Here is a 26,759-nt window from a genome sequence, read left to right as displayed (position 1 = left end):
CAAAACCCAGCTAAGAACCTTCTCCCCCTCGAGGACTACCCCCATGCCAAATTTCATCGAGATCGGTCCGGCGGTTTGGATTTCTATAGAGAACAAACAAACAAACACACACACACACATTGCCCTTTATATATATAGAAGATTGACTTATTAAATTACAGTATTGTGTTGTGTAGTGGTTATCAATTACTTTCGAGTCCTTTTTCGTTTTGTTTTTTTTAAGCACTTTTCATTAATTAGTTAATTGATGCTAATATATTAATAATAATAAATAATATTTTAATAAATAAAAAGGCGGTTAATATATATTTAAGAAATTCTGTTAATAAATAACTTAGATGAGTGTAACATTTTTTACGCGCATTTAAGTGTAAATTTATTAACTAATTATTTAGGAATAGGCACAGTAAGTGAATCTATATCGACTTATTTGCCATCGTCGTAGCAAAGTGAACATATATTGACTAAGATGTTTTGCCATAGAGGGAGCAGAATGCACCTACATTAGATGCTTTGTTTAGCCATTGCCGTAGTAAGCGTACATTAATCCCTTAATAATTTAGTAAGGGAGGTACTCTTTTAATGACATAAAAAGTTTAGTTTTAACAACTTTGACAAGTTTAGTGAACTTTACCATATTTTATAGTAATATTTTTTTGTTTTATATTCCTAATATTGTTGGCTATGATAAAATGATTTCGCAATTGTTTAATTTAATCATCACTTAAACAATTAAAATTTGTTCAAATGAAAAAGCTTTAATTCAAACAAATAAAAAAAAAGGACGACCAAAAATATCGACCAACTTTGTAGTTATGTTTACATCTGCCAACCGATTTTGTAACGCATTATGTTAGATCTACCAACCGATTTTGTTTAGAAATCATCTTCCAGTGAAAAATTTAAATATCAATTTGAATAGTCCAATAAATAGTTGAGAATCATTCTCCCAACTTACTCCTCTACAAGCAGCTGGTTTGCATTGCCGCATCAGAGCGTTTATAGGTGTTTACTTGAGGTTAGTATCATTACTATTTGTAAATATCCTTGATGTAAGATCTTTTATTCAGAATAAATTTGATTTGATTTACTCAAATAATGCTTCTAGAACGTTTATTTACATGACACCAAAAGAATTAGTCGTTTTCCATAGTGTGCATGCCGCATCACAGCAAAGATATGACGCCAATTTGACGCCTCAGGACCTTATATTAAATTTTGTGTTTTATTCCAAAAACACAAGCTTTAATATAAAAATGCCGCTGCGCGGAGAAACAAGTTGACCGCGGTACTACCAGGGACATGATAGGGAATTTTTGAAGATGGTGAATCTATGTGATATTGAAACCCAGATCGCAAACATTTTGGAAATGAAATACGATTAAATAATAGTGCTACTTCTTTCACTTCAATGAATGCAAAAATTTGGGTGCATTGATTTGCCAGGTTGCGGCTCTTTAGTTTACTAAATTCACGGCTAAATATCATAACCATTGCATCTTTCAAATACAGCCAATTAACAATCAGGCACCACAATTTGCACAACTCTAGGCACTCGATAGCAAACAACCAACATAAATTCGTCAACAACATGCAGCCATTAAAAATTATCGAGTTGCTATATCAGCTTGATAGCTTCTTTCTTCTGCACAATAGACTAGCTCAAAGCCACCTATTAATGAGAGATGTCGAAGCTCAAGAAAAAATTCGTGCTGCCGAAGCAGAAGAAACAGTTCCAATTGTGAGCATGTTATCAAGAAGAGACTGCCAGTCAGATCAACGACAATATAATACTCCAAAAAGCAACGAAGTAGCGATGGTTTTTGTGAATGAGGATAGTGAGCCACCGTTTCATTGTGATATACACTTATATTCAAAAAATACATAAGATTTAAATAATAAATTTATTATTCTAAACATTATGAGCCCAAACATGACTTTAAGACGTCTTTTTCCCTATGGTAAAACAAGATGGTAGTCTAATTGGAATTGTGCTAATTGGCATTGTGTAACGTACACGGGGGTTGTTACAAATTAAGCTGTTGAAACAACGTCAAGATGTTTCAATACAAATGTTCCTTTACAGCAGTTAGAAACAATTTAAATTTAATTATGAGTGCAGGCAAATTGTTGCAACAATGGTTGGTAGACTGATTGCAGGTCTAAGCAAATAATCTCAGCTTCATTTGCCAAAATTAAAAACAATTACGAGCAGAATGCTACCAAGGTCTCGTTGATCATACACAGAACTTAGTGCAAAAAGCTAACGTCGCAGCATGAGTTTCGGTCATTTCTCCATCTAGTTATAAAGGATCTCCACAAAGCACAAAAGAAAGATGTTATAATGCAATGTCAGTGTTCGCAAAACATGGTGCACCTAATTTATTTATAACATTTACAGCGAATCCTGGCTGGCGTAAAATAGCTGAAAACATGTACATGAAAATAAGTTAATGGTCAAACGGGTCCAAATCATTCTCACTCACTTTACATGAAATATGGCCAATGCTGAAAACAATTTTCTAAAACTTTTAATGGTCACACACTTTTAAATGTCAGATTTGTTAAATACATTTATAAGAACATCTTCAAAGTATTTGTTTGTGCGAATGTGAGCATAACATTTAATGGGCAACCGGAATTTCATTTAACTAAAATATCAAACTTCATTGATTGTCAAAATGTGAGTGCTCATGAAACAATTTGGCGTTTGAAAGAATCAAAAATGCACCACCGTTTACTAGCAGTTATGAATCTCCCAGATCATTTTCTAAATCAGCAACGAATTATTTTCGAGGATGGTCACGAGGCGTTGCAGGCCGCTCAAACGAATAAACCAAATTGTAGAGATTTTATGATTTGAATACTAATGATTGTGATACACGACAATTTGTCTATACAGATATTCCATATCATTATACTTATGTGCGCGGCAAATGGCAAAAAAGACAAAGAGACCACGCAAAAATTGTCGCTCGCAAGTATACAGTTAGTTTCAAAGACAAAGAGCGCTTTTATTTACGTATTCTTTTACGTGTAATTTTAAAAACATTCAAAGCAGCAATAGCTCAAAATATTATTAAATCCAATTATAAGTAGAACTTATCTAATGCCTAAACAAATGACAGAAACGTTTGCCTACATTTGCTTATTTTGTCAGTCTAAGCAGCCTCTTAAACTTTGGCAAGATCATTTAGAAATGCACTCACATGATGAAGTGGCAATTAACTAGTCGCTTCATGACATCAATTATACTTTAGGCTAGCACTTAATGTTATGTTCATCAGCTGGTTGCCTATGCCATTAGGAGATGCAGCTAAAGAAGATGACTACGATCAAGATGAAGAGTTTAGACAAGAAACAATACAATTTGAATTTCTCAATCCAGCACAAATGATGGCATTTACAAGTATCATGCTTGCAATTAAAATTACTAACGGAGTTTTAAAACTTTTCTGTCTTGATGGAAAAGGTAGATCGGGAAAAACACTTATTGAAATGAACAGAGGGACAATCAATTCGATAACTAGTGAAGCGCAGATATATTACAGTGCTGATTAAATAGCAAAGATCCAAATAATGTACTCAACTTTTCCATCAAATTTATAAACAATCAAACATCTTGGGAATACCGCCACATGTCTTCCTTTTAAAGTAAGGCGTTATCATTATTCTCTTAACAAATCTTAATCCAAAGAAAGGAATATGTAATGGCACTCGATTGAATGTTGAACAGTTATGTAGAAAAGCTGTATAGAAATATAAAAGCCGTATTTGCATATAGACAGTTATATGTTGATCTATATTCAAGGTTTTTATTGAAGTCAATTCTCAGCTGATCAGTCAGTTGATCAGTCAGCTGATGAATGATCAAAGACAATTTACTTGCAATGTAGTTATAGATTCTTCAATAAAGTTTTTTAACTTAGAATTTTTTATTTTTAACATTTGTCTTTATTTAATATTTTAATTTTAACTCTTTTTCACTTATAAACACACACTCATATCATCACAAGTACTTTTTCCTTAAAACGCACTTAGTACTCATTACTAAGTATGTTAATATATATAAAATTTATTTGGCTTTATCGGCTCCATTATACATCTCAAAATAAATGATATATAAAAGTGTAAATGGTTGCTAAAAACAGGCGCCACATGTGCCCATGATGTTTCTATTGGTAAATAATTATAATTTTTACCCCTGCCTATTTTGTAAAACGATTTTTTTTGGCAAAGGAATCAAAATAATAATTTGCTAATATGTTAATAATTATGATCTTTTAAATAACGGGGATCGATTAAGACAATGTTATAATTCATCATATACATTTAAAATTATTTTTTACGTATTTATTTTATTTTCAATATTTACTATACCATATTTTCCTAAATAATAACTAATTGTGACGTTTATCAGGGTTATTTTGTAAGGAAACAATGCATTTGTAAACATAAAACAACCCTGATAATATTAAACGTATTTAACAACAAAAATTTTTCCTGACGGGACATATTAGTCCCACGTCAGTTTCCATTGCAACGATAAACCTAATTTAATGAAAAAAATTGTATTCTCTGTTACTGGACCCTAATTAGTATATATGAATTGTAGATTTCAATAAATACAAGCGTTCTTTACCCCCTCACTTTAAAGGGTTAAACTTTTGCAATGCCTAGGGTTGTCATCTTACAAATATATCAAAGACATGTTTTTACCTTACATTATATGTCTGACTTATTTTCTTAACATATTTTGACATAAATTTGCATAAATTATTTTATGTCTGAGACATATTTTCCGAAGTAAATGTTTCCAACGTATTTTTGTGTATCAAAAATATAATATTATGTGTCATAAATAATGAAGCATTGATTGCAATAAAAACAAATTTAACATTTGTTCATTTTGCTTTTTAAGCTAATCTTAACTGCGCTATAAATTTGTAAGATTGATTTTTTCTCTAAGAGTATAGAGCAGAAAATATGCCACAAATTTTTGTCAAAATATGTCCATAGAAAATATGTCTGAAAAACATTATGTCGGAGGAAATCAATTTAAACATAAAATTATCTCAAATTAAGTTGACAGAAAATGTGGAGTTACGTCGACAAGTCATAGAGACAAAATATGACGAAACAACCCTGGGCGAAAAAGCATTAGTGATTGATCTGGTTGATCTCTGAACCTTATCCAAATCTTTATAACTCTACTTACATTTATGTACGCCTATCCTCATATGTCAGTTGATGTATGTACATTTATTTACGCTAATACCTACATGCGAATCGATATATGTAAACTTATTTTTAAATGTTTGTTTTTCTTTTCTTAAATATTTAATTTTTACCATAAGATAGTAGAATACCATTGTTTCTATCTATGAATGGTATTCTACTGTCATAAGATAGTAGAATACCATTCATAAGATAAGTAGAATACCATTCTTTTTCATTGTTTCATACTTTTAAGAGAGAGTGGTGCTACTCAAGTCAAAATGGTTTGAATATAAAAGTACGATGTAGTAGTGATGAAGATTGTGTTAACACAATTGAATGCACAACCCTTTCAGATGATTCGCAATCATACAAAAGTTTCATTAACGGCAAGTATTATTATTATTTTAAATATGTATATATATATATATATATATATATATATATATATATATATATATATATATATATATATATATATATATATATATATATATAAACATATATATATATATATGTTTATATGTTTATATACACACATATATATATATATATATATATATATATATATATATATATATATATATATATATATATACATACATATATGTATATATATAAATATATATATATATATATATATATATATATATATATATATATATATAAACATAAGTTAGTAAAACCACTTGTCTAATTATTTTCTTCGACAGTCTCCAAGGGCCGTCCCGAGCGGGGGTCTAGGGGGTGTGCCCCAAAGCTATTATATATGCATTTGAGCTAGCACATTTAGCATTTCAGTTGGCAAGTTTTAAAGTATAGTTGGCAAATGTCAAATATCGAGGACCTTCTTTTTTTTTCTTTCTTTTTTGTCACATACACCCCCTCCCTCTCTTCGTGAAAGACCTCTTCGGGACGCCCTTGAGTCTCCTTCTAGTTTGTCGGGAGGATTTCGTTTAATTTCAACAATGTTTAAATATCAAAAAATTTAAATTATTGGAAAAATAATTTACAGGAAGTTGGAAATTATTATATTTCTTATTTTATTATAGTTGTAGTTATTTTGCAATGAGAAAGTTACAACTACATTATTAACCAGGAAGTTACAACTACATTATTTTTTCAACAAATTAAATGTGAAAAGAATTCTTTAGAATTAGGAAAATTTTGGTTTGATCATTTGTTTTCATAATTTTTTAAAAGGTGTTTATTTTAGTGTCTGCATTTAGAAATTAATTCATATTTATGTTAAGTAAACTTTCTTGAAGTAAATAGGTAATAGTTTTAAATAATTGCAAACATAGCATAGATTTTTAGGAAATATTAATAGAGGCATGCGCAGTAAAGTACATCATACTTCCAAAATTTTTGATTTTCAATTTGGCGGATGATTTTTTATAGTGCCACTATATGTGAATAATAACCTGTGGGAAAATTTGAAAAAAATTTTTTTTTTCACCTATGCGGTGTTGCACTTTTTGGGATGGTAAAATAGTTAATTTTAAGCATAAATCAAGGGCGAATCATACTTTTAAAATTTTTGAAATCTGAAACTGTGTAGATTTTTTTAATATATTACCATATATTATGAAACGTGAATAATTTTTTTTGAAAAAAAATCTTAGCGGGGCGAAGGGCGTTTAAAAGAAGATTTTCTTTGCTTTCTTTTTTAGCTTAAAATCATAAAAAAGCAAATCAATTTAGACATTGAAATTTAACATTTTTAGTTACTTTTATTTGAGCTATACATTTTTCTAAATAGATGAACGAAAATAACAAATCAAAATGTTACAATTATCTTATCTAAATAGATGAACGCAAATAACAAATCAAAATGTTACAATTATCTTATCTAAATAGATGAACGAAAATAACAAATCAAAATGTTACAATTATCTTATCTAGAGAGCAATTTGATCGGGAATGAAACACTTAAAAAAATGCTTTATTTATAAATATTTTTTTATTTACAATGTTGTTAAAAAGAGGCTACTAAAATCTTTTATTGAATTAAGCTCGGGTAAAGTTTTTCTATTAGTCATTTTTGCTCTCACAAAACCGTCTCTCTTTTTAAAACCACAAACAGAAACTGCGGCTTCAATATCCTCTTTTTTTACAGCTCTTTCACAAGATTGTGTGTGAAGAGGAAAGTACGGAGTTTTAAAACAAGTCACCAGTAAACATGTGATCACTCATATAGAGGAAAATGATAGCTTCTGCTGTGGTAAGCCATCTGCTGTGGCAAATAATTCCACACTTTGCTTTAGAAAGATGTTCATCTTGCCAACTTATAACAGAGAGCTGCATCTGTTGACATTGTTTTGAGAACTTTTTCCGGAATTTTAATCAAAGGTTCCAGCTGTTCTACAGGTTCAAACGTTTCAAATCTTTTTATGTGATTAACTTTAGATAGAACCTTACGATTAAGGCCAGTAAAACCATCCTTTGAATTAGTCGAACCATCCTGTTCAACAATTGAATTGGTGAGAAGAACAGTACTCGTCCATTTTTGTTATTTGCACTTTTTTTTATATTTTTATTTAACTTGTCGATGTCAATCTCTCTATGTACTACAAAAATAGTACTGGTCCGTCTTTTTTTCATTATTTTTTGCAATAAAGTAGATTAATAAATAGTTTAAAAACGGTAACTGTTTAAAGCTTAAACATTGATTATCTCAAAATGAAAATATTGGACTAGTACTGTTCTTCTTTTCACCGATTCAATTATATACTTCAATGGTAATTCATTACAATGCAGCATACAAATGGACCAGAATAATTTCCTCCTAACCAATTTGATAGCAAACCTCCATCTTTTCCTGTCATGGAGTTTTTAGAATCCCTACCTACAACTTTTAAGGACTCATGGATTCCCCTTAGAACCATATAATTCTAAAGATCAAATACTGCTTTTTTAGCTGGTTTGCTTGGTGGTATGGCTTTAGCAGTTGACCTTTGACATTGCTGCTAGTGAAATATCATAACTTAATGAAACCTCTTCAGTACTAAATCATCATCAAGGAAACATTCATCAGCATTGTTATTTTCTATATTTTTTTTTTTTTTTCATTTCTAATTTCTTCTCTTCTCAAGACTTCCTATTAGTGGCAAATACAAAGGGGGTATAGGGGTAACTACCTTATCCTAAGAAATGTCAAACTTCAAAATATTATTGAAAAATTTGTAAAAAAATAACAAAATACAAAAAATTATTCTGCAGCTAACTATTTTACATTTTTTTTTTGCAAAACTAAAACTATTTCATAGCATTACAAAAAAAATCTATTGTTGCATTTTTCACATTTTTACGATATCAAAGAAAAACGATGAAAGTTTCTAAACATTTTATCAATCATTAAGCTATCATCATTAATTCATTCTATTATATAATTAAGTAACTGTAAAAAACAATAAAATTACTATTGTTCTATTTTGAAAAATTTTGAAAAAATATGATAAACCGTTTGTAGAAACTTTCGAAAAAAAAAATATAGATTTGGTTTTAATGGTAAATTTTTTTTTATTATTTAATTTTAATTTGTAGTATAATTTATATACGCGATGTCGTTTTGGTCGTTAAAATTTCAATAAAAAAGTATTTTTCAACAATTGAAGTTCTAACACTTCAACTTATATTTCACTTATTTACACTTCAAGTTGTATTTAAAGAAGATACAAAGAGTTTTTTTTTTGAAATAGTAAATGAATTAGTTTCTTATTTAGAAAACAAAAGTGCGTTTATTACTATTTTAAATAAATAAATGACAAATGATTTTTACTATGTTAAATGAAATTATTTTTATTAACTACAATGACCTACAGGGTAAAGAGGACAAGCTCTTTAGATGACTATATTGTCAAAAAAATTAAAATTCTACCAAATCAGGACCATGCTGGTTCTATCGTTTTACCTTTACCTTCAGTGCCATCACCCATTTCATCATCAATTGTGCATTTATTGGCGGGGCTGAAAATAATCAAATTACAATGAAACTTAGTGCTTTTTTTTCCAGAACTTAGACTCGGTATGGAAGCTGCTAATTTTACAAGTAAAACTAACGCAGAAATTAATAAAGAAGATTCAATACCCGCGACAAAAGGCGGAGAGCTGTTTGCTTATAGACGTTTAGGCATTTTTAACACGTCGGGTAACTAAACATGACAAATACCGGGTATTGAAATGCAATCGGTTTCATGGTCCAAGTTACTAATATCCATATTCTGTGCATTTAAAGAAGGGTAAGAATGTTAATTGCTTTTTGTCTGAGAAACGTGTACATAAATTTCCGTAGATAATGATTTCAGAATGCTTTTATGAAATTTTTTGTAAGTATTGCTTTCCTTTTGCAAAAGTTAGGGGAATACACAATCAAGTGCATATTAGGGGGAATACACGGTCAAGTGCAATTACTCAAGATAGTTACTTTACCTCTTAAAAGTTATTCAAAGTTTTTGGATAAGGATGGAGACTTACAATTAAATGATTACAATGCGTATCACAAAGTTGCTATGTTGGCAGCATCAGATTTCATCAGAACATATAAATGTTCGTCTACAGATGTATGTAATTTAGTTAACGAAGAAAGACTTAAACAGGCTAAAGAAAATCGAAAGCGATTAAGTCTATAATTGAATCTATAATAATTCTTAATTAATTGCGAGGTCATCACAATGATGAGCAGATCTTTAAAATAAATCAAAACTATTCAGTAGTTAATGATGGCTATCTTCGGGAATTACTTCACTTTCGAGTGAGTGCTTATTTTAAAAAAACATTTAAATAACTGTAATTCTAACGCAACATGCATAAGTATTGTGTATTTAAAAAGTAATTAAAATAAAATAATTTAACAATGAGCTCAACAAATTCAAGAATTAAAACAAGAATTTTTAAAGGAAAATTTAACAGCGTTATATTTGATGAAACAACGGATACCAGTCATAGTTCTCAAATGAAAGTCCTATTAAGATATATTGATGTTAATACCTGTGAAATCTGTGTTGATTTCATTGGTTTTGTAAACTGCCATACTGAAAATTATTCTGATTTTACTTATGAACCTGTATTAAATGGAGAATTGCTAGCAAACACAGTTGCAAATATATTGACAAAATTTGACTTCAATTTAAAGGATTGTGGTGGTTATAAATACAGATGGATGCTGCCTCATGTTAGGTGAAAACAAGAAAGCAGTCACGAAATTACAGAAGATCCTACCAAACGCAATAAAAAGTCCATGTTATAACCATGCTTTAAACTTAACAATTTCCAAATGTTCGTTTGTGCGAGCTGTAAAAAATTGGCACAATGAAAGAAGTAATACCATTTTTTAAGGCTTCGCCGAAGCGAAGTAACGTTCTTAAATATATAAATTAGGGAATTCTTACAAGCTTATGCGAAACGAGATGGATTGAACGGCATGATTCTGTGTTAAGTTTTAGATTTTGTTTAATAGATATAGTAGAAATACTTGATTTGATATCTCAGTGGAATGAACGGGATTTTTCAACAAAGGCCGCATTACTAAAAAATGCAATATCTGAGTCCTTATTGGTAATGGCACTTTGTTCATTACGTTCAATGTGTTAAATAACACAGTCGCTTTAAGAAAAGCTCTTCAAAAAAAGTTATTGTATAAGGAATGTGATAAAACTATTTTTAAATATACCATAAAGATATTAAATTAAAAAAACAAAATGAAGAAGACTTTAATGCTATATTTATGACAGCATCAAAGTTACTAGAAGACTTAGGTTCAAAAATCAAGATTCCACGAATTACAGGAAAACAAACTAATCATGTAAATCTCAATACCAACGATCCTCTAACTTACTATAGAGACAATTTTTATTTATTGTTACTTGATAGCATACTTTTAGATTTACAGTTCAGATTTTCTGATGAAACCTGGAACTCTTTTGAATTAAATGTAGCAATACCTAGAAATTTATTAAATAAAACAAAGACAAAGTTAACAGAATCCATAACTAATATACTGAGTTTTATGAAAGGGCTGCCCAACATAAATACTGTTGATGATTTGCACATTATAGACAGTGCCAGATTTATCTATAGGCAGACAAAACTGCAGCCTGTCCACCGTAACTTTAGCGGGCCCTAATTTTAAATGGGGTATCGTGGGAAAACTATTGTGGTATTTAGGAGTATTTAGGGCCCCAAAAAATCTTTTTTGTCTAGGGCTCTCGAAGATATAAATCTGTCCCTTATTACAGACTAAATATTTATTTTTAACATTTGATTTTTCAAGATATTTATATACAGATACATTCAATATATTTATCAGCAAACTTTTCTAAAAACATTTAAAATAATCAAATAAAACAGTAGTTTATCTGAAGAAAAAAAAGTGGATTTTTTTTGTTAGTCAAATTACCCCCGCTTCCTTCTCCTCCCTAGGAAAATGACCTGGATCCGCCACTGCTTTCAATACATTCTTTTTTCTGTAGCAAAATCTAACTCTTTATTATCATTTAAACCTGTCTGTTGTTTGAAATCCCTTTTTTTCAATCCCTTTCGACAATAAGCCAAGAATGTTCAAACTTGGGAATTTTTTTCTCTTTGATGCAAGTGCACTCAATATGTACTTGATCACCACAAGAACAATTTTTCAAACAATACTCGTTACATAATACAATTTTACACTTGCAACATGTGATATCTAATAACTGATCCAGTTTTGATTTCCAAGAAACCACGTGTGTCTTAGAAGATTTCCCATGTGCTATATAGCACATAGAAAATCTTCTAAAACTCATAAAGCCATAAACTTATAAAGCCATAATTACGAATACTTAACAGGCTTAAACTAATTTAAACTTTACCCAAAAGTATAAGTACAACATCATTATTACAAAATATACATTTAATTATGGTAATTTTGTCTGAACTTTAAAAGACATCGCTCAAACATTAAAATATGACAATTATTTTAAATTGTCTAAAATGTCCTATGATATTTCAACACTTTAAATGTCCAACACTTCAATGTTTCAACACTTTAAAATGTTTAAATTGTCTAAAATGTCCTATGATATTTCAACACTCTAAAATGTCCTATGATATTTCTTTAAAATGTCCTATGATATTTCAACACTTATTTGTTTAATCTTCTGTCGCCCTTCGCCAAGCTAAACGGGAATAACTTTTTTTCACAAAAAAAAAATGGTTCACCTTTCATAAAATATGGTAATACAAATAAAAAAAATTTATACACTTTTAAATTTTAATGATTTAAAAAGTATGACCATCCCTTGCGTTTATACCTAAATAAATAATTTTATCTTCCTAAAAAGTGCAATCCCGCATAGGTAAAAAAAAAAATTTTTTTTCCCAAGTTATTATTGTCATAGAGTGGCACCATAAAAACGATCCACCGAATTAAAAATCGAAAAATTTGAAAGGATGATGTACCCTAACGCACAGTTTTTATAATAGACCAGTTAATAGAATAGTAATTTAAAATCAATATCTTTTTCTTTTAGTTGCCAATATATTTTGACAGCATTGTCTCTTTTAAGTACAAAAGCAGCCCTCGGTTAAGCCGATATATTGTTTATCAGGGTTATTTTGCGAGGAAACAATGCATTTGTAAATAATATTTTTTGATAAGTATTTTCCATTTAAAGGCATTAATTTTTTTGTTTTTTTTTAATTACAATTTTCAAAAAAAAAAAATAATAAAGGTTGAAACTACTTGATTACCCTTTGAGTGGAAAATGCTTATCAAAAAATATTATTTACAAATGCATTGTTTCCTCATAAAATAACCCTAGATAGATAAATCGTACAAATATATGAGACAGTCGGAGCAAAAAGTAGACATTAACTGCCTTATCACCAAGCCCCGTTTATATTGTTTATTCTCAGATAATACACAGTAGTGGAGTTGCTTAGACTTATGCCGCCAGGAGAGAAATCTAATTTGCGCCGCCCTTCTCCAATCCGATGCAAGCAATTTGCTGCCCCTAAAACTTTTTTAGTGTTATCACTATCTCTAATTTGTATTACTATTAGATCTTATCAGTGAGATCTTAATGGACATAATGAAAATGGACAAAACAGACATATAAATGGCATTTTACAGTTAATCTTAATGTTAAGATGCAGAGAGAGATGTTATTGAGATGTCTTGGTGCCTACCGGGATATATAATGGTACCCACTGGGTATTATCAATCAATCATTTAAAAAAATTTTTTTAGATCGATCTCCAGTATCCGTTGGCTCCTCTACTACCACTACTCCACCTCATATTATAATTAATGTCAATTTTAAAGGTAATTTATTTTTGTTATACATAAAAATTACTTTTCAATATAGCCTATAAATATCTGTAATAGCCAATAATGTCTTTATAATCATCATCATAATCGTTTTAGCGTCCTAGTCTCCGCGCTTGCACGGAGTCTCCGCGCTTGCAAGGTCTTGAACAATTTCTTTTTTTAAATTTAGCTTGTTCAAGTCATCTGCAATGCACTCTCTGCAAGTTTTTCTGCTTTTACACTTTTTCACCTAGTGCATATAAATTTTTTTTAATGATTTAAATAATATAACTAAAATATAAACTATAAATGTTTATCAATATCTTAATATAGTCTATACATATCTGAAATTAATTTAAAAATAAACAGGGGCGGGTTTTGTCACTCACCAAGGAGGGGGCTAAAAAGGTCTAAAAAAAAAAATGGTCCGCATATTTTCATTTATAAGTAACTTTCTATAATTACGTATAATAATCAATTTCGTTCGTCAGTATAATAGTTCAAATTCAGTATAATAGTCAATTTACAAAAAAAAATTCTAAAAAAAAGTCCCAAGGAGGGGGGGCTATACCCCATGCCCCCCCTCCCTCTCCTAAAACCCGCCACTGAAAATAAAATTGATTAGAAATAGTATTTACATTTGTTATTTTATCAGGTTTAAAAGTTGTGTAAAAAGTTCCGTTCAAGCAGTTTTTAATGACTAATGACGTCCGCAATAAGGGAAATCCCATTGTTTTCCCTCTTCAATTCCTTTGTAGCAAACTAAGTTGAGTTTGTTTCATATTTGATACTATATGATAAAACACACAAATACACATACACACACAAATTGTCTTCAAAATTTACAATTTTTTTTTAAAATAGTCGAATTAGCTAAAGTTTTAATGCATTAAACTTTTAAAGGGAGAGGGCTCAATTTTGTGATAATTAATACATACGTAAGCAAAGAGGGGGCGGACTGTCAATGAAAACGTACAGTGGCGTACAAAGGTGTAAAGGAGATTCCAAAAATTGTAGTTTTACTGCGTACAAACTTTATAAAAGCACCAAAGTCAAATCATCTAAAATATTCATTAAAAATTCAATTAAAAAGTAAATAATTTAAAGAAAAAAGTAAAATTTTATTTATGAAATTTTTTTATTTTATTTGATTTCCTAATAAGAAATTATATAAAAAACTACAGGCCGTATAAATAAGCTTTTAAAAATTCCAATATTAGTTGAATTGTTAGAAGCAGTAGTAGCCCCTGGGTTTCAATTTAAACGATTTGAAAAACTTTATACCATCATTATTTTAGCGTACTTGGTTCCTAAAATACACGGATTGGAATTTTCTCATATTTTCTTATACATTTGTTGTTCTTTTATATTTTATATTGAAAAACTTAAGAAAGTTTGTTATATATAAAAATGTTCAAATATTTAAAAATTTTTATAATTATTCATAATGAATTTAATAAAGAAATATACTTTCCGTCTATATTAGAACTTATAGCAGTTCATGCAGACACGTGTGCTGATTTGTAATTGAAGAGGGCTTCATTTCTTATAGTTATTCACCCATTATTAAGTAATGAAGATGAAGCCCCCTCAAAATAGTTGTTTGTTATTAAAAACATTCAAAATTTGTTACTGCAAAAAACTTTCCTTCTTATAACGGAAAAACGGCACTAGAATATTTTGTCTAAAACTTAAAGATAAACCAGTGGACAGGTCAACACGTTCTGCTGATAGAATATATTACGCATTATCTTAAAGATATACAAAATTGCTGGTATAAAAACTGTTTTCTAAAGTGTGAACCAAGTAAACATCGGGGTTGATTCCAGGCACGCCGGATGGGCCTAAGGGCAGGGGTGGCAAACCAAAACACAAGAGCACTTACCAAAAAATTTCACTTTGTCTACTGCTTTTACTATTACGAATTGCATGTACAATTAACACTAAAGGTTATACATGTACAGTACAATTAACACTAAAGGTTATACATGTACAGTACAATTAACACTAAAGGTTATACATGTACAGTACAATTAACACTAAAGGTTATATATGTACAGTACAATTAACACTAAAGGTTATAAATGTACAGTACAATTAACACTAAAGGTTATACATGTACAGTACAATTAACACTAAAGGTTATACATGTACAGTACAATTAACACTAAAGGTTATACATGTACAGTACAATTAACACTAAAGGTTATAGTATGCTATTAAACAGTCTACTAAATAAATCAATGTCATCCTATGCCATTTTTAGCTTGACAAGGTGCTAGAACAATTTCAAGAGTATTTTCCGAAATAATTCATTCTACTGTCATTCATTTCAACGAACTATTTAGGAATTTTTTTAATGTTAATTTTGTCGGTTTGTTTTTTGTGTATCTGAGCAAACATGATGTTATTTAGGTGATTGCCTCCGTTTGTTACCTAACCCATGTTTTTACTCTCCTCATTACACTAAAGCTACTTTCACATGATGATATCGATAGGAGGCATGGTTTAGTAAAGCTTCATTAATTTGTACGTTTGTTTATTGGCAACTTTTGCAGCTGGCATGGCATATAAAATATCTGTAATTGTTGCCACTCTAGAAACACTCTGCATTTTGATTGATGCATTAGCATTGTACAAGTTAATAATTGTTGGTAGCCCCTTGAACTCAACTTTTAGTTCCAAGATGTCAACATCATTAAAAAATGACATTCCAAATAAAAACGGTGGGGGATCTTGTTTATTCACCAATGAAATCAAAACTTCTTTTATATTTTTTACAGCTGTTAATCCATCCTGTTCAAATCTCTCACTCAAACTGTTCCGAATAGCATTAATTGCTTAAAATAAGATTTCTTTTGTTTTTTCTCTAATTTGACAGATCCAGTCATTGCACTGCCCAATGTAAGTTTCTCAGTAATTACTGAATTGCGTAAATTTTTAGGTATTACACTTTGTCTCTGCGTAACTTCGGTTTCAGACTCATTCTCCTGCTTGATTCCAGACTTTTTTTTTGCCGCCTTAAAAATTCTATTAAATTCCTTATCTGATCTAAGTTCTGCAAACTTCTGAGATGCATTTCGAATGCAGAATACTACGATATTACCTCTCAGATTAATTTCTTGTAACTGCTTTGATAGATCTAGAATAGCAAAAAATTCAAAAGTCCTTTGCATTTCAAAAAGTGTTTTTACTGATGAAAGCTGAAATAATAAACCTTTAACATGCGCTCTTGTTTCTGCAGCAATAGTCTTGTCACTCTGAAAACTGTTCAATATTGTACGGAGTTCTGCAATCTTCTCCAACTTCACTTGTACTGCTTTTGTTCGTGTTGTCCACCAAGTCATTGACACTCGGTGTCAGTATTCTGTATTCATCTGATTCAGACTCATGCAATATATCCTTTTGGATTTGTTCAAAAAAAGGCAACACGCGTTGGATATGCCCCAACAATTGCATAAATTGACTGTACAATGGTGAAGGAATCTGACAGTAATGATGATATTGCATATGTATCCTTAACAATTAGCTCGCTGCAATGTGCCATGCAATGAAAATGTTGTGCTTGCTATCCAAAAGTATTTTTCAGTTTTGCTGCCAAGCATTTCATAACTGGTGCTCCATCAAAGCCAATTCCGGCAACTTTTGTATATTCCAAGTTGCACCTCAAAAGGATATCTTCAATATATGTTACCAAGGCATCTGAAGAATGACCGTTGATGCATTCATATACTTCGATAAGTTCTTTATTCACTTCATAGTTGTCATTGCAAGTTCCTATGTTAAACGACATTTTTTCCTTCTTAGTAATATCTGAGGATTCATCAGCAATTACCAAATAGAAATATTCATCTTTGATCAGTTCAACAATCTGCCTTCGTGCTTCTAATGTGAGAAGTTGTTCTGGCTCTTGCAAGATGTCATGAGATAAAACATAATGGTTTTCAATCATCAAAGTTTTTAATGCCTTGTCACTTTTACTATTATCCAAATTGAACTGGTAAATATTGGATCTTTATCATTATAACCTCTTATATGCTTCGACTGGGTGTATAGCTACACCCAGTCGAAGCATCAACTGCTAAACTATCATCAGCTGGCTTTCTTCTTCTCCTGATACAATTCTTCGATTGCTTATAGTCAACATCTGGTAGTATTTCTTTGGCAGTTTTCTCATATTTATCAAAGTGATCCCTCATGTCGGTTAGATAAACTGCCAAACTCTGATAGAGATTTCCGCACTCTGCCAGATTAAGTTTGTCCTGTTGCAATTCAGTACTTGTTTTATGTAAATGTTGCAGTAGGTCCTGCCAAATTACTAGCATCAACACAAACTCTGATTCCATCATTTTATTAGCTAAACTTGCTGCCTCTCGCACAGTCTCTGCATAGTTTTCAATGCTCCAAAATGAGCTAGCAAGCCTTTTCTTGAAACTGTTTGCTTCTCCATGTGCATTTGGTCAATTTGAGCATTAATTGTTGTAAGCTTTATATTTTCTTTCTCAATCTTTAGAGTTTATATTTTTATTTATATTTTCTTTCTCAATCTTGTTCATAAGGCTGCAAGTGGCAGCCTTATGAACATTGGAGTCCTCGTAATCTTTTAGTGCTACTGCTTCATGTTCTAAATCCATTGCTTAAACATTCTACCAGAATATGAGTCATTTTTTTTACAGGTTTCACAAAAAGCAGATTTCAGCGATCGATCATAAAATAACCAACTAAACTCATTAAACCAAGTCTTAATACAAGTTCTTCCATTTCAGTCACTTATTTTTTAATCAATTTTATTGAATTCCTCCGCTTTTCTAACAAGATTTTCGATAAGAATTTCACCATCTTTTGCATCGGACTCCTGTTTTTCTGTACTGTCTATTTTTTGACTGCCTATGTCAACTATATCCTGATTCTGTAGTTCACCGTGAGGGTTTTCTGGCTCAACCGGTTCAGTTTTTGTTTTTTTCAACAAAGTAGTAATTTTGATCTGATAAAGTGATGCTGCTGCTTTTGTAAATTCCTTAGTTTTTTTCCTTTGAATTCTTTCAGCCTTTGGCATGATTGTACAATCAATCAATATATTTCTAAAATACTTGGTATTACATTTCAAGGTTGTTTACAAATAGTATAAACTACTAATATAAAGTAAACATCTAATGACAATGATTAAAATAGTAATGGTAATAACAATAAAAATAATATTTATAATAGCAATAATAATAATAATAATAAATAATAATAATAATAAAAAAGGTTATTTTAACAATAGTAATAATAATAATATAGTAATTATAATAATTTAAATAAATCGGTATAATTTTCCATACATCAATTGTTTATAGATACAAAGTTACAATTACAAACAGTAATAAACTGACAAAACGTAACAACTAACGATGACATAAAAACGACTGTTGCTAAAAAAAAAATAAGGATTTAGTAAATGTATTAATCATAGTTCTTATAATATAATAACCAAAATATACTGTAAATAATATGACTAAATAAATAAAATATAAACAAAAAAACACTGAGAAAATCATAATAAAAGTGACAACGAACATTACAAACAAAACAAAAAATTACCTTATATACTATTGGCAAAAAAAAGATTTAAAAAAAAACAAGACAAAAACGACAAAATAAAATTAAAAACAATAAAAATAAAGAAAAAAAAAATTATAATAATACACGTATATTAAGACATATATAATAAATAGCTAAAATGAAAATAAAAACAAATAATATATAACTGTATAAAAAATTATATATGACAATTTAAAAATAATTAATAAATCAAAAAATAAAAATAAACTACTAAACTACTAAAAAATAAAACTAAACTAAATTAAAAAATAAACAATAAATTATAAAAAAAATATAATAAGTAAAACTTTATACGCGAAAAAACTAAAGAAAAAATCATTACTGTAAGACTGCATAATAGCATAGCTAAAAAATAAATTAGTTCAGTGGTTAAAATCGTTACATTTAAGTTAAGATAACGTTTAAGAAATATATAAGAGATATAAATTTCTACGCAAATAATCGTCGAAATCACCAGTCAAAAATAATCATCTAAAATAAAAATACAAACTGAAATAGCTATTGCTATATTTGTTTTATAACTGTATATTGTCTTAACAATGTGTTCCTTTTTTTTCTTTTTTTCTCGAAAATAAAAATCTCAAAAAACTATTGCTTTTTTGCAATACATCTACTAAAAGACATTTGGAATATATATATAAAAAGTTAAAGCATAAAAACAAAATCTTGTAACGTGTGTCGATAGCAAGAAGAATAAATTTTAATATAACATATTTTATTTAATTTCGGATTGATTTTTGGAAACATATTAGTTCTAAACGTAATTGCGATTTTCAAAAAAATTCTCTAAACGTCAGTTTATTTATCTGAGTTGTTTCTGAATTGCGCCACTGCTCCTTATTGATTCTGGGTCTTTTTTTCTCTTCAATAAAATATTTTTTAAAGTTTCGTTTAAAACAATTTAAACTGTTTTTTCTTTAAAAAATTTGAATAAAAAATTTTCTATTTCCACCTATACCACCTAGTTACCAGTTCCAGTTGGTAGATATTGGTTATAAAATATTGATAATGAAATGTTGGATAATAAAATGCTTTTAAAGCACAAAAATTTACCATACCTATTTCCTAGAAAGGGCACATTCATGCTACCCTTGCCACCCTAGCCAAAAGGACAGGAGTAGATTTTTTAGTGAGAAATTCTAAAGACCAACATCTAATGTCGTCGATCTCAATAATTAACAAAGTAATTTTTTTTTTTTTGAAGACCTTTTGTTATGCAAAACCTTTTCGTTTGTCTATTGAATGTTTTGCATAATAGTTATATAAAGAAAGTAACTTAATTGTAAATAATTGTATTTTAATTTTTCAAATACTGTCAATATTAAATAAAAAATTTTTATAATATAAAAATATAAAAAACCACAAATGAGAAAAAAGTATAAAAGTGTCATGTATAAAAAGAATAAAAAAATGGTAAAAAATTATTAATTTTATTAAATTAATAATAATAATAATATTAATAGAGCCGAAAAATGAACTTCGGAATAGTGTCGAGTATTAAAAAGGCGTAATATTGCAAAAAATGTGGAATATTGTTGCAAATAGTAGAAAAAGAATAGCGCCGCAAGCAGTATAAAAAGCATAGTGTCGCAAATAGTAAAAAAAACCAATCCTCATTTATTATTGTTGGTTTATCAGAAATATTAATATTGTTAAAAAAATAAGAACTGAATAATGGTGTCTATTTTATATATCGAAAAAAGGTAAAACTATATTTTTTAAAGAAAAAAACAACAAGGAAAACGGAATTATTTTGAATTTTTCATTTTTGTAAATACGATTCGTATTTATTAAAGGCTGTTTATCCAAAATTTCAAGGCAAAATAATATATTTATTATAAGATATGAGGATCTTATTAGGCACTCTATATTCTTTTCCTTAGCAACGGTGAGACTAAATTTTTAACTTGGTTACTAGGGTTTTTCCTCACTAAAAAGAATTTAAACTTTGGTTTTCAAGCTTTGCAAGCTTGTTATTAAATCTATGTTTTTCGAGTTTAAATTTTGCTATAAATCAAATCTTTTAACTACTAAACACGTTCCTTTTAACTTTTAATGGAAATTGAAATTTGTTTAAAAAAGAAAAAAAAGAGGATTAGTTGAATGAGACACAAGTCAATAAGGCATTCTATCGGAAAAATCTGCCCCATTTGCGGTGTGGTAAAGCTAGTTAACGGTCGTTTTTTGAAATTATTTTTTTGTGTGTGGTAGTGTTTGTATAATAGAACATTTTGGCAGAAAAAAATAATTAAAAATATTATTTAGTTTCAAAATGTCAACCGAGTAAACTAAACAAAGATTGTGGACAAACACCTAAAAAATCCAACTTTATCGAATAGAAAGTTGGCGAAATCATTAAAAATATCAAGAAGAACTGTAGATACTGTTCTTAAACGGTTTACAAAACAGAAAACTATTTAGAGAAAACAAGGAAGTGGTCGAAAATTTTGTACACAAATGGCGACAGAGACTTGGATATCAAAGTTTTAAAGTAGTTAAAATGCCAAATCGAAACGATAAACAAAATTTAATCCGCAAAGAGTCGAGCTCGAAATTTGTATGACAACTTGTTAACAAAACATAATGGATGCATTTTGATGGATGATGAAACTTATGTTAAAATGAATTATAAACAAATTCCTGGGTGTGCTATTATGCTTCTAAAATAAGAGGAAATGTGAGTGATAAATACAAGTATGTGAGTGATAAATACAAGTATAATGACTGATAAATTTTCAAAAAAATTGATGATTTGGCAGGCACTTTGCTCTTGTGGCAAAAAATCGCCAATTCATGTTTGTTTGGGCGCAATGAAATCTTCGGAATACGTCAAATGTTGTCTATCTCGTATAAAACGACTAATTAAAGCTCATAGAAGTACTTCAGTATTGTTTTGGCCTGATTTAGCCACAATACATTACTCAAAAGATGCTCAAAAGTTTTACGATAATAATGGAGTGATGTTGGTTCCGAAAAAGATGAATCCTCCAAACTGCCCCGAATTACGTCCTATTGAAAAATATTGGGCCATCATAAAAAAGAAATTGAAGTTAAGTGGAAAAACAGTAAAATCAGCTACAGATTTGAAGATTACGCTGCCAAAACTTACAAAAATCACTCTGTCCAGAAACTTATGGGAGACATCATAAAGAAAGTCAGAATTTTCTGTAAAACTTAATTTTTTTTTTTGTTTTTTCCCTATCAATATGTAATCTTTACAGTCTTAATTTTTCAGAAATATATTGATTTAAATACATTTAAGCTTTCTTACATCCTTTTTTGATCAAGAAAGGTGGACAGATTTTTCCGATAGCATGCCTTAGAAAATAAAAGATAAAAAAAAAAAGCTTCTTGATACTCGTAAGAAACTCATAAGAAAGGGTTACCTAGATGAAAAGCAAATTAATGACAGTTATGTTTCTGAAGGATTTTAAACAATTTTTTTAATTCAATATTTGTAGAATCTTTCAAATCTTTATTTTTCCAGTTAATATTTCTTCACATTTGCCAAAACTTCAAAAGATAATTTCTCAAGTTAACTTAGTCGACTTGATCTGAAGTTTTTAGTGCTTGACCAAAGTGGCTATGAAATTCATTTAACTAACAGATACTTGTTAATGAACTATAAATATATATTTTTTTGTTTAAATTTCTATAAAGAGCTATTAAAAATTTGATATTAAAAGAACATATGTATAGATACTCATAACTCATAATTGAGTTTGATATTCAAAAAATCTATCTTTTAAATGGATTATTTGATTATCATAAGACACAAGATAAGTATACAATATTTCATTTCTTATAATGATGTCTACTTCAAGATATGTTGTTTTAAAATTTCGTCCAAATAGGCACTTTTGAGGTAGTTTTTTTGTCATCATAGATTTGTTTATATTTTTTTAATTGAAATTTTTTGAGTTATCCACGTTTAAAAGTAAAACAATATTTAATAGTTTGGATAGTTTATATATATATATATATATATATATATATATATATATATATATATATATATATATATATATATATATATATATATATATATATATATATATATATATATATATATATATATATATATATATATATATATATATATATATATATATATATAGTATCGGACAAAACGATTGCAACCAAATAATGCTAATTAAGTTTCTTTATATAAAAGTGCTGCATTTTTTCAATTTAGAGAAATAAATATGTAACTGTTTAGAGACAAAGTTCTTCAAGTTTTATTCATCACAAAGTTCATTATTTGTACACGAAAATTAATAAATTAATCAAAAGTATTAAAAAAAGTTGATTTCCTTCTGGACAAAACAAGTGCAACTCGACAAAATGTTGACCAAGCTGTATTTCGCTATCAATATTTCGTGGCGAATCCTTTGTTGTCGATCACAGCCTTGCATCGTCGAGGAATAGATTAGATCAGGTGATCAATGAAACTTTGTGAAACGGTCCATTATTCCATCGTTTTGATAAATTGAACCTAGACCGTTAGCAGAAAAACACCCCCAGACCATTACATTGCCTCCACCATGCTTCACGGTCTTATGGCAGTAACGTATATCAAGACGTTTTCTGGCCGGTCGACGTACACGGCAAATGCCATCGCTCCCAATGATGTTGAACTTCGATTCATCACTGAACAGGACAGTTCGCCATTTCTGCACATTCCAGTCAATATGAGATGTAGCAAACAGGAGTCTTTTCTTCTGGCTTTTTAGTGAAATCAGCGGTTTCTTTGCAGGGCGTCGAGAAAACAATCCGGCTTCTTTCTTAGTTCCAATCCAAGACTGTCGGGAGCCATTTTTGCACTTGAAGTCATAAAAATAATAAAAATAAATAATTACGCTTCTCAATGCTTACCGTGTTACATTTACCTTGTGATGGTACGATAATGCTCTGTGAAACACAACGTCTTGGTTGGATGTGGACTGTATTGATGTAATGAAACACTTGTTGTATTTCACTTCTTGTATTGATGTTCTTCGATAAAACACTTTGATAAAACTCACTTCGATAAACTGTCTTGATAATTCTGACTGATTGACTTATACTGATATACTGACTGAATCACATGTCTCTTATATAGTAAAATGAACCTGTGTGAACCTGTTCTGGAAGATTCTAGATGCTTCTTTTCGATGCTTCTGGAAACTTCTGGATACTTCCTTTAATTATTAAAAAACTTCCGTGACGTTGACGGAAGTTTTTTAATAATTAAAGGAAGTATCCAGAAGTTTCACGGACCAGACTTAAGAAAATGAAACAAACCAAAAAAGTTGCACTTGTTTTGTCCGCTGCAAAATGGCACTTGTCAACGAAATTCTGCCTGTGTGCTATCACCTGTCAGCTGATTGCTCATGTCATGGCATGCTATGACTCCAGACTCCTGAACTATTTGCTGTGGTAGTATAGTTCGTTTCGTATTTTAGACATGTAAAATTAGGAACACTTGTTAGCATTGTTCGATGTTGGTTGCAAATGTTTTGTCCAATACTGTATATATATATATATATATATATATATATATATATATATATATATATATATAATATATATATTAATTTGGTGTTGTACCACCTTAAATTGATATGTTGCTGGCCCCAACCAAAACAATAAGTTAATGTGTGAACTCTTGCTGCATGTTTTTCCTATTTAGACAATCGATGTACGTACATTCCTCTTCATGTTCTCCCTAATTAGTCAATCAATGTATGTAAAATACCCTAACACTAACCCTAACCCGAACCCTTAATTAAATTAATTAAGGATGTATTTAAAAAGAAAACAGTTTTGATAATGACATTATAAAATAGTGTCGCAATAGTTAAAAATAAATTATTGCGACATTATTTTATAAATTCATTTGCGACATTATTCTTTTATTCTGTTTTCGACAATCAAAAATTGCAACAACTTGCGAGATTACTATATTCTTAATTCTGTTTTCGACACTGTTCATTAAATTCAAAGGCGACATTTTTTCCTTGTTCTGTTATCGACAATCAAAAAATGTAACAATTCGCGACATTATTCCTTACTCCATTTTTTGACAATTAAAAATGCGACTATTTGCGACGTTAATCTTTATTTTGTTTTTCGACAATCAATAAAAAAAAAAGCGACAAGCACTGATTGCGACATGATTTCACTACATTAATTTTTGCTTTTTAATGACTAATTTTTTATTGATACATTTTTTCTTACCCATCATCCTATTTTCTTACCCATCATCCTATTTTCTTACCCAGATGTTTTGATGTTTATACATTGTTAAAATAATTTATAAATCTGACTGCCACTGACAACCTATTAATTGATCCACAAGTTGTGGATCATTTAGTAGGTTATGGATCATGTAGGATGTTAAAAATCGGTCAATTTAAAAATGTATATAGTCAATAAAAGCATATATTTCAATAAATACATATATTTCAAAATCAGTGCCTCAAATTTGATCAGTTTCTATTCTTTAATCTCTATTTTAAAACCGATTTCAAATTACACGCTTCAAAAGCATTTCTATATTTCATTTTCAACAGAGTATCAATTGATAGCTGGCGTAGTATTTTGTAGAAGTCTTGTCTTAGAAAAACTTTCTGCTTTAAGAAATATGCAATTTCCATCACCTTTTTTATGAAATTCAATAGATTTCCCCAATTGCAACATTTATCTACAGCAAAACCTTTTAAAATGGTATTTTGAAATTCAGAGGGCCCTTCAAAAAATGAAATTTTTTTTGTTCTTCATTTGTTATTAGTGGGTATGAAAGACTTTGTTTTGCTAACAAGAACTTCAACAATTTTACAATTTTGGATTTATTATCAAACACCTCGTCATATGTATATAGTACTTTAAATTTTCTTAATCATCTTCTATGCAATTTAAAGATATAACTGGCTTTGTTGCACATATTATTTGAAAAGGAGTGGCACCTGTTGACTTGTTGTAAGTTATTTGAAATGCAAAAAATAATCTATTAACTAAATATTAAATAGGGCTATTGCTCCTTTTCTCTGTTCACAAATTTAATTTTTTGCTTGAGGATGGTAAGCTCACGTTATACGTTAAAAGGTTCCTTTGAGGTTAAACATTTTTTAAGAAACTTTATAAAAAATTCTCGACCTTGAATATTAATATTATTCATTGTAAAACTACGACAACATATGACTTTATATAGAAATCTAGATACTTGATCAGCACATTTCTAAAACAACACAAATTCCAATGTAATTATTTAGGAAGACTACAGAGGTCAACACCAACTTAATGCCATTCTTTTGTTGGAACTGGTATTGGGAGTAGAGAGTGGCAATGTGACAGAAACCGTCCGCATCCCCATATAAATTCTCCATCCCCACTCCATTAATAACGCAAATTCACAAACTAGGAAACCATTTTAAATTAATTTTGTCTTTCTTAATTATTATATTTAACATCTGTTACCGCTACCGTAACCTTATCATAAGACAAGGTTAGTTGTTTAGGTTTAAATGCAACAATATGGAAATTGATAATTTCAGGATACTGGTGGCCCAATAAAAACATAGATGTTTTAAATTATGTTGCCGATTAATCATATTACCGTTACAGCAGCATTATCAAAATATTTTTAATATTCCCGAAAAATAACAGATTTTGA

The 26,759-nt window shown here is 29.4% G+C and overlaps 1 protein-coding gene across 1 annotated transcript in view; it reads left to right on the top strand.

Annotated features, from left to right (window-relative positions):
* The window catches only part of LOC136089017 (carbonic anhydrase 5B, mitochondrial-like), a 62,325-nt gene that overhangs the window by 3,705 nt on the left and 31,861 nt on the right, over window positions 1-26,759 (top strand). The window contains exons 2-3 of the mRNA XM_065814484.1: window positions 5,474-5,606; window positions 13,442-13,516. Coding sequence (XP_065670556.1) covers window positions 5,474-5,606; window positions 13,442-13,516 — 208 coding nt within the window. The remainder of the gene's footprint in view (window positions 1-5,473; window positions 5,607-13,441; window positions 13,517-26,759) is intronic.

This window comes from Hydra vulgaris, chromosome 12 (genome assembly GCF_038396675.1).
Source record: "Hydra vulgaris chromosome 12, alternate assembly HydraT2T_AEP".
Classification (NCBI taxonomy): domain Eukaryota; kingdom Metazoa; phylum Cnidaria; class Hydrozoa; order Anthoathecata; family Hydridae; genus Hydra; species Hydra vulgaris.
The sequence above is the reverse complement of the archived record's forward strand: the minus strand, read 5'-3'. Positions and strand labels throughout refer to the sequence as shown.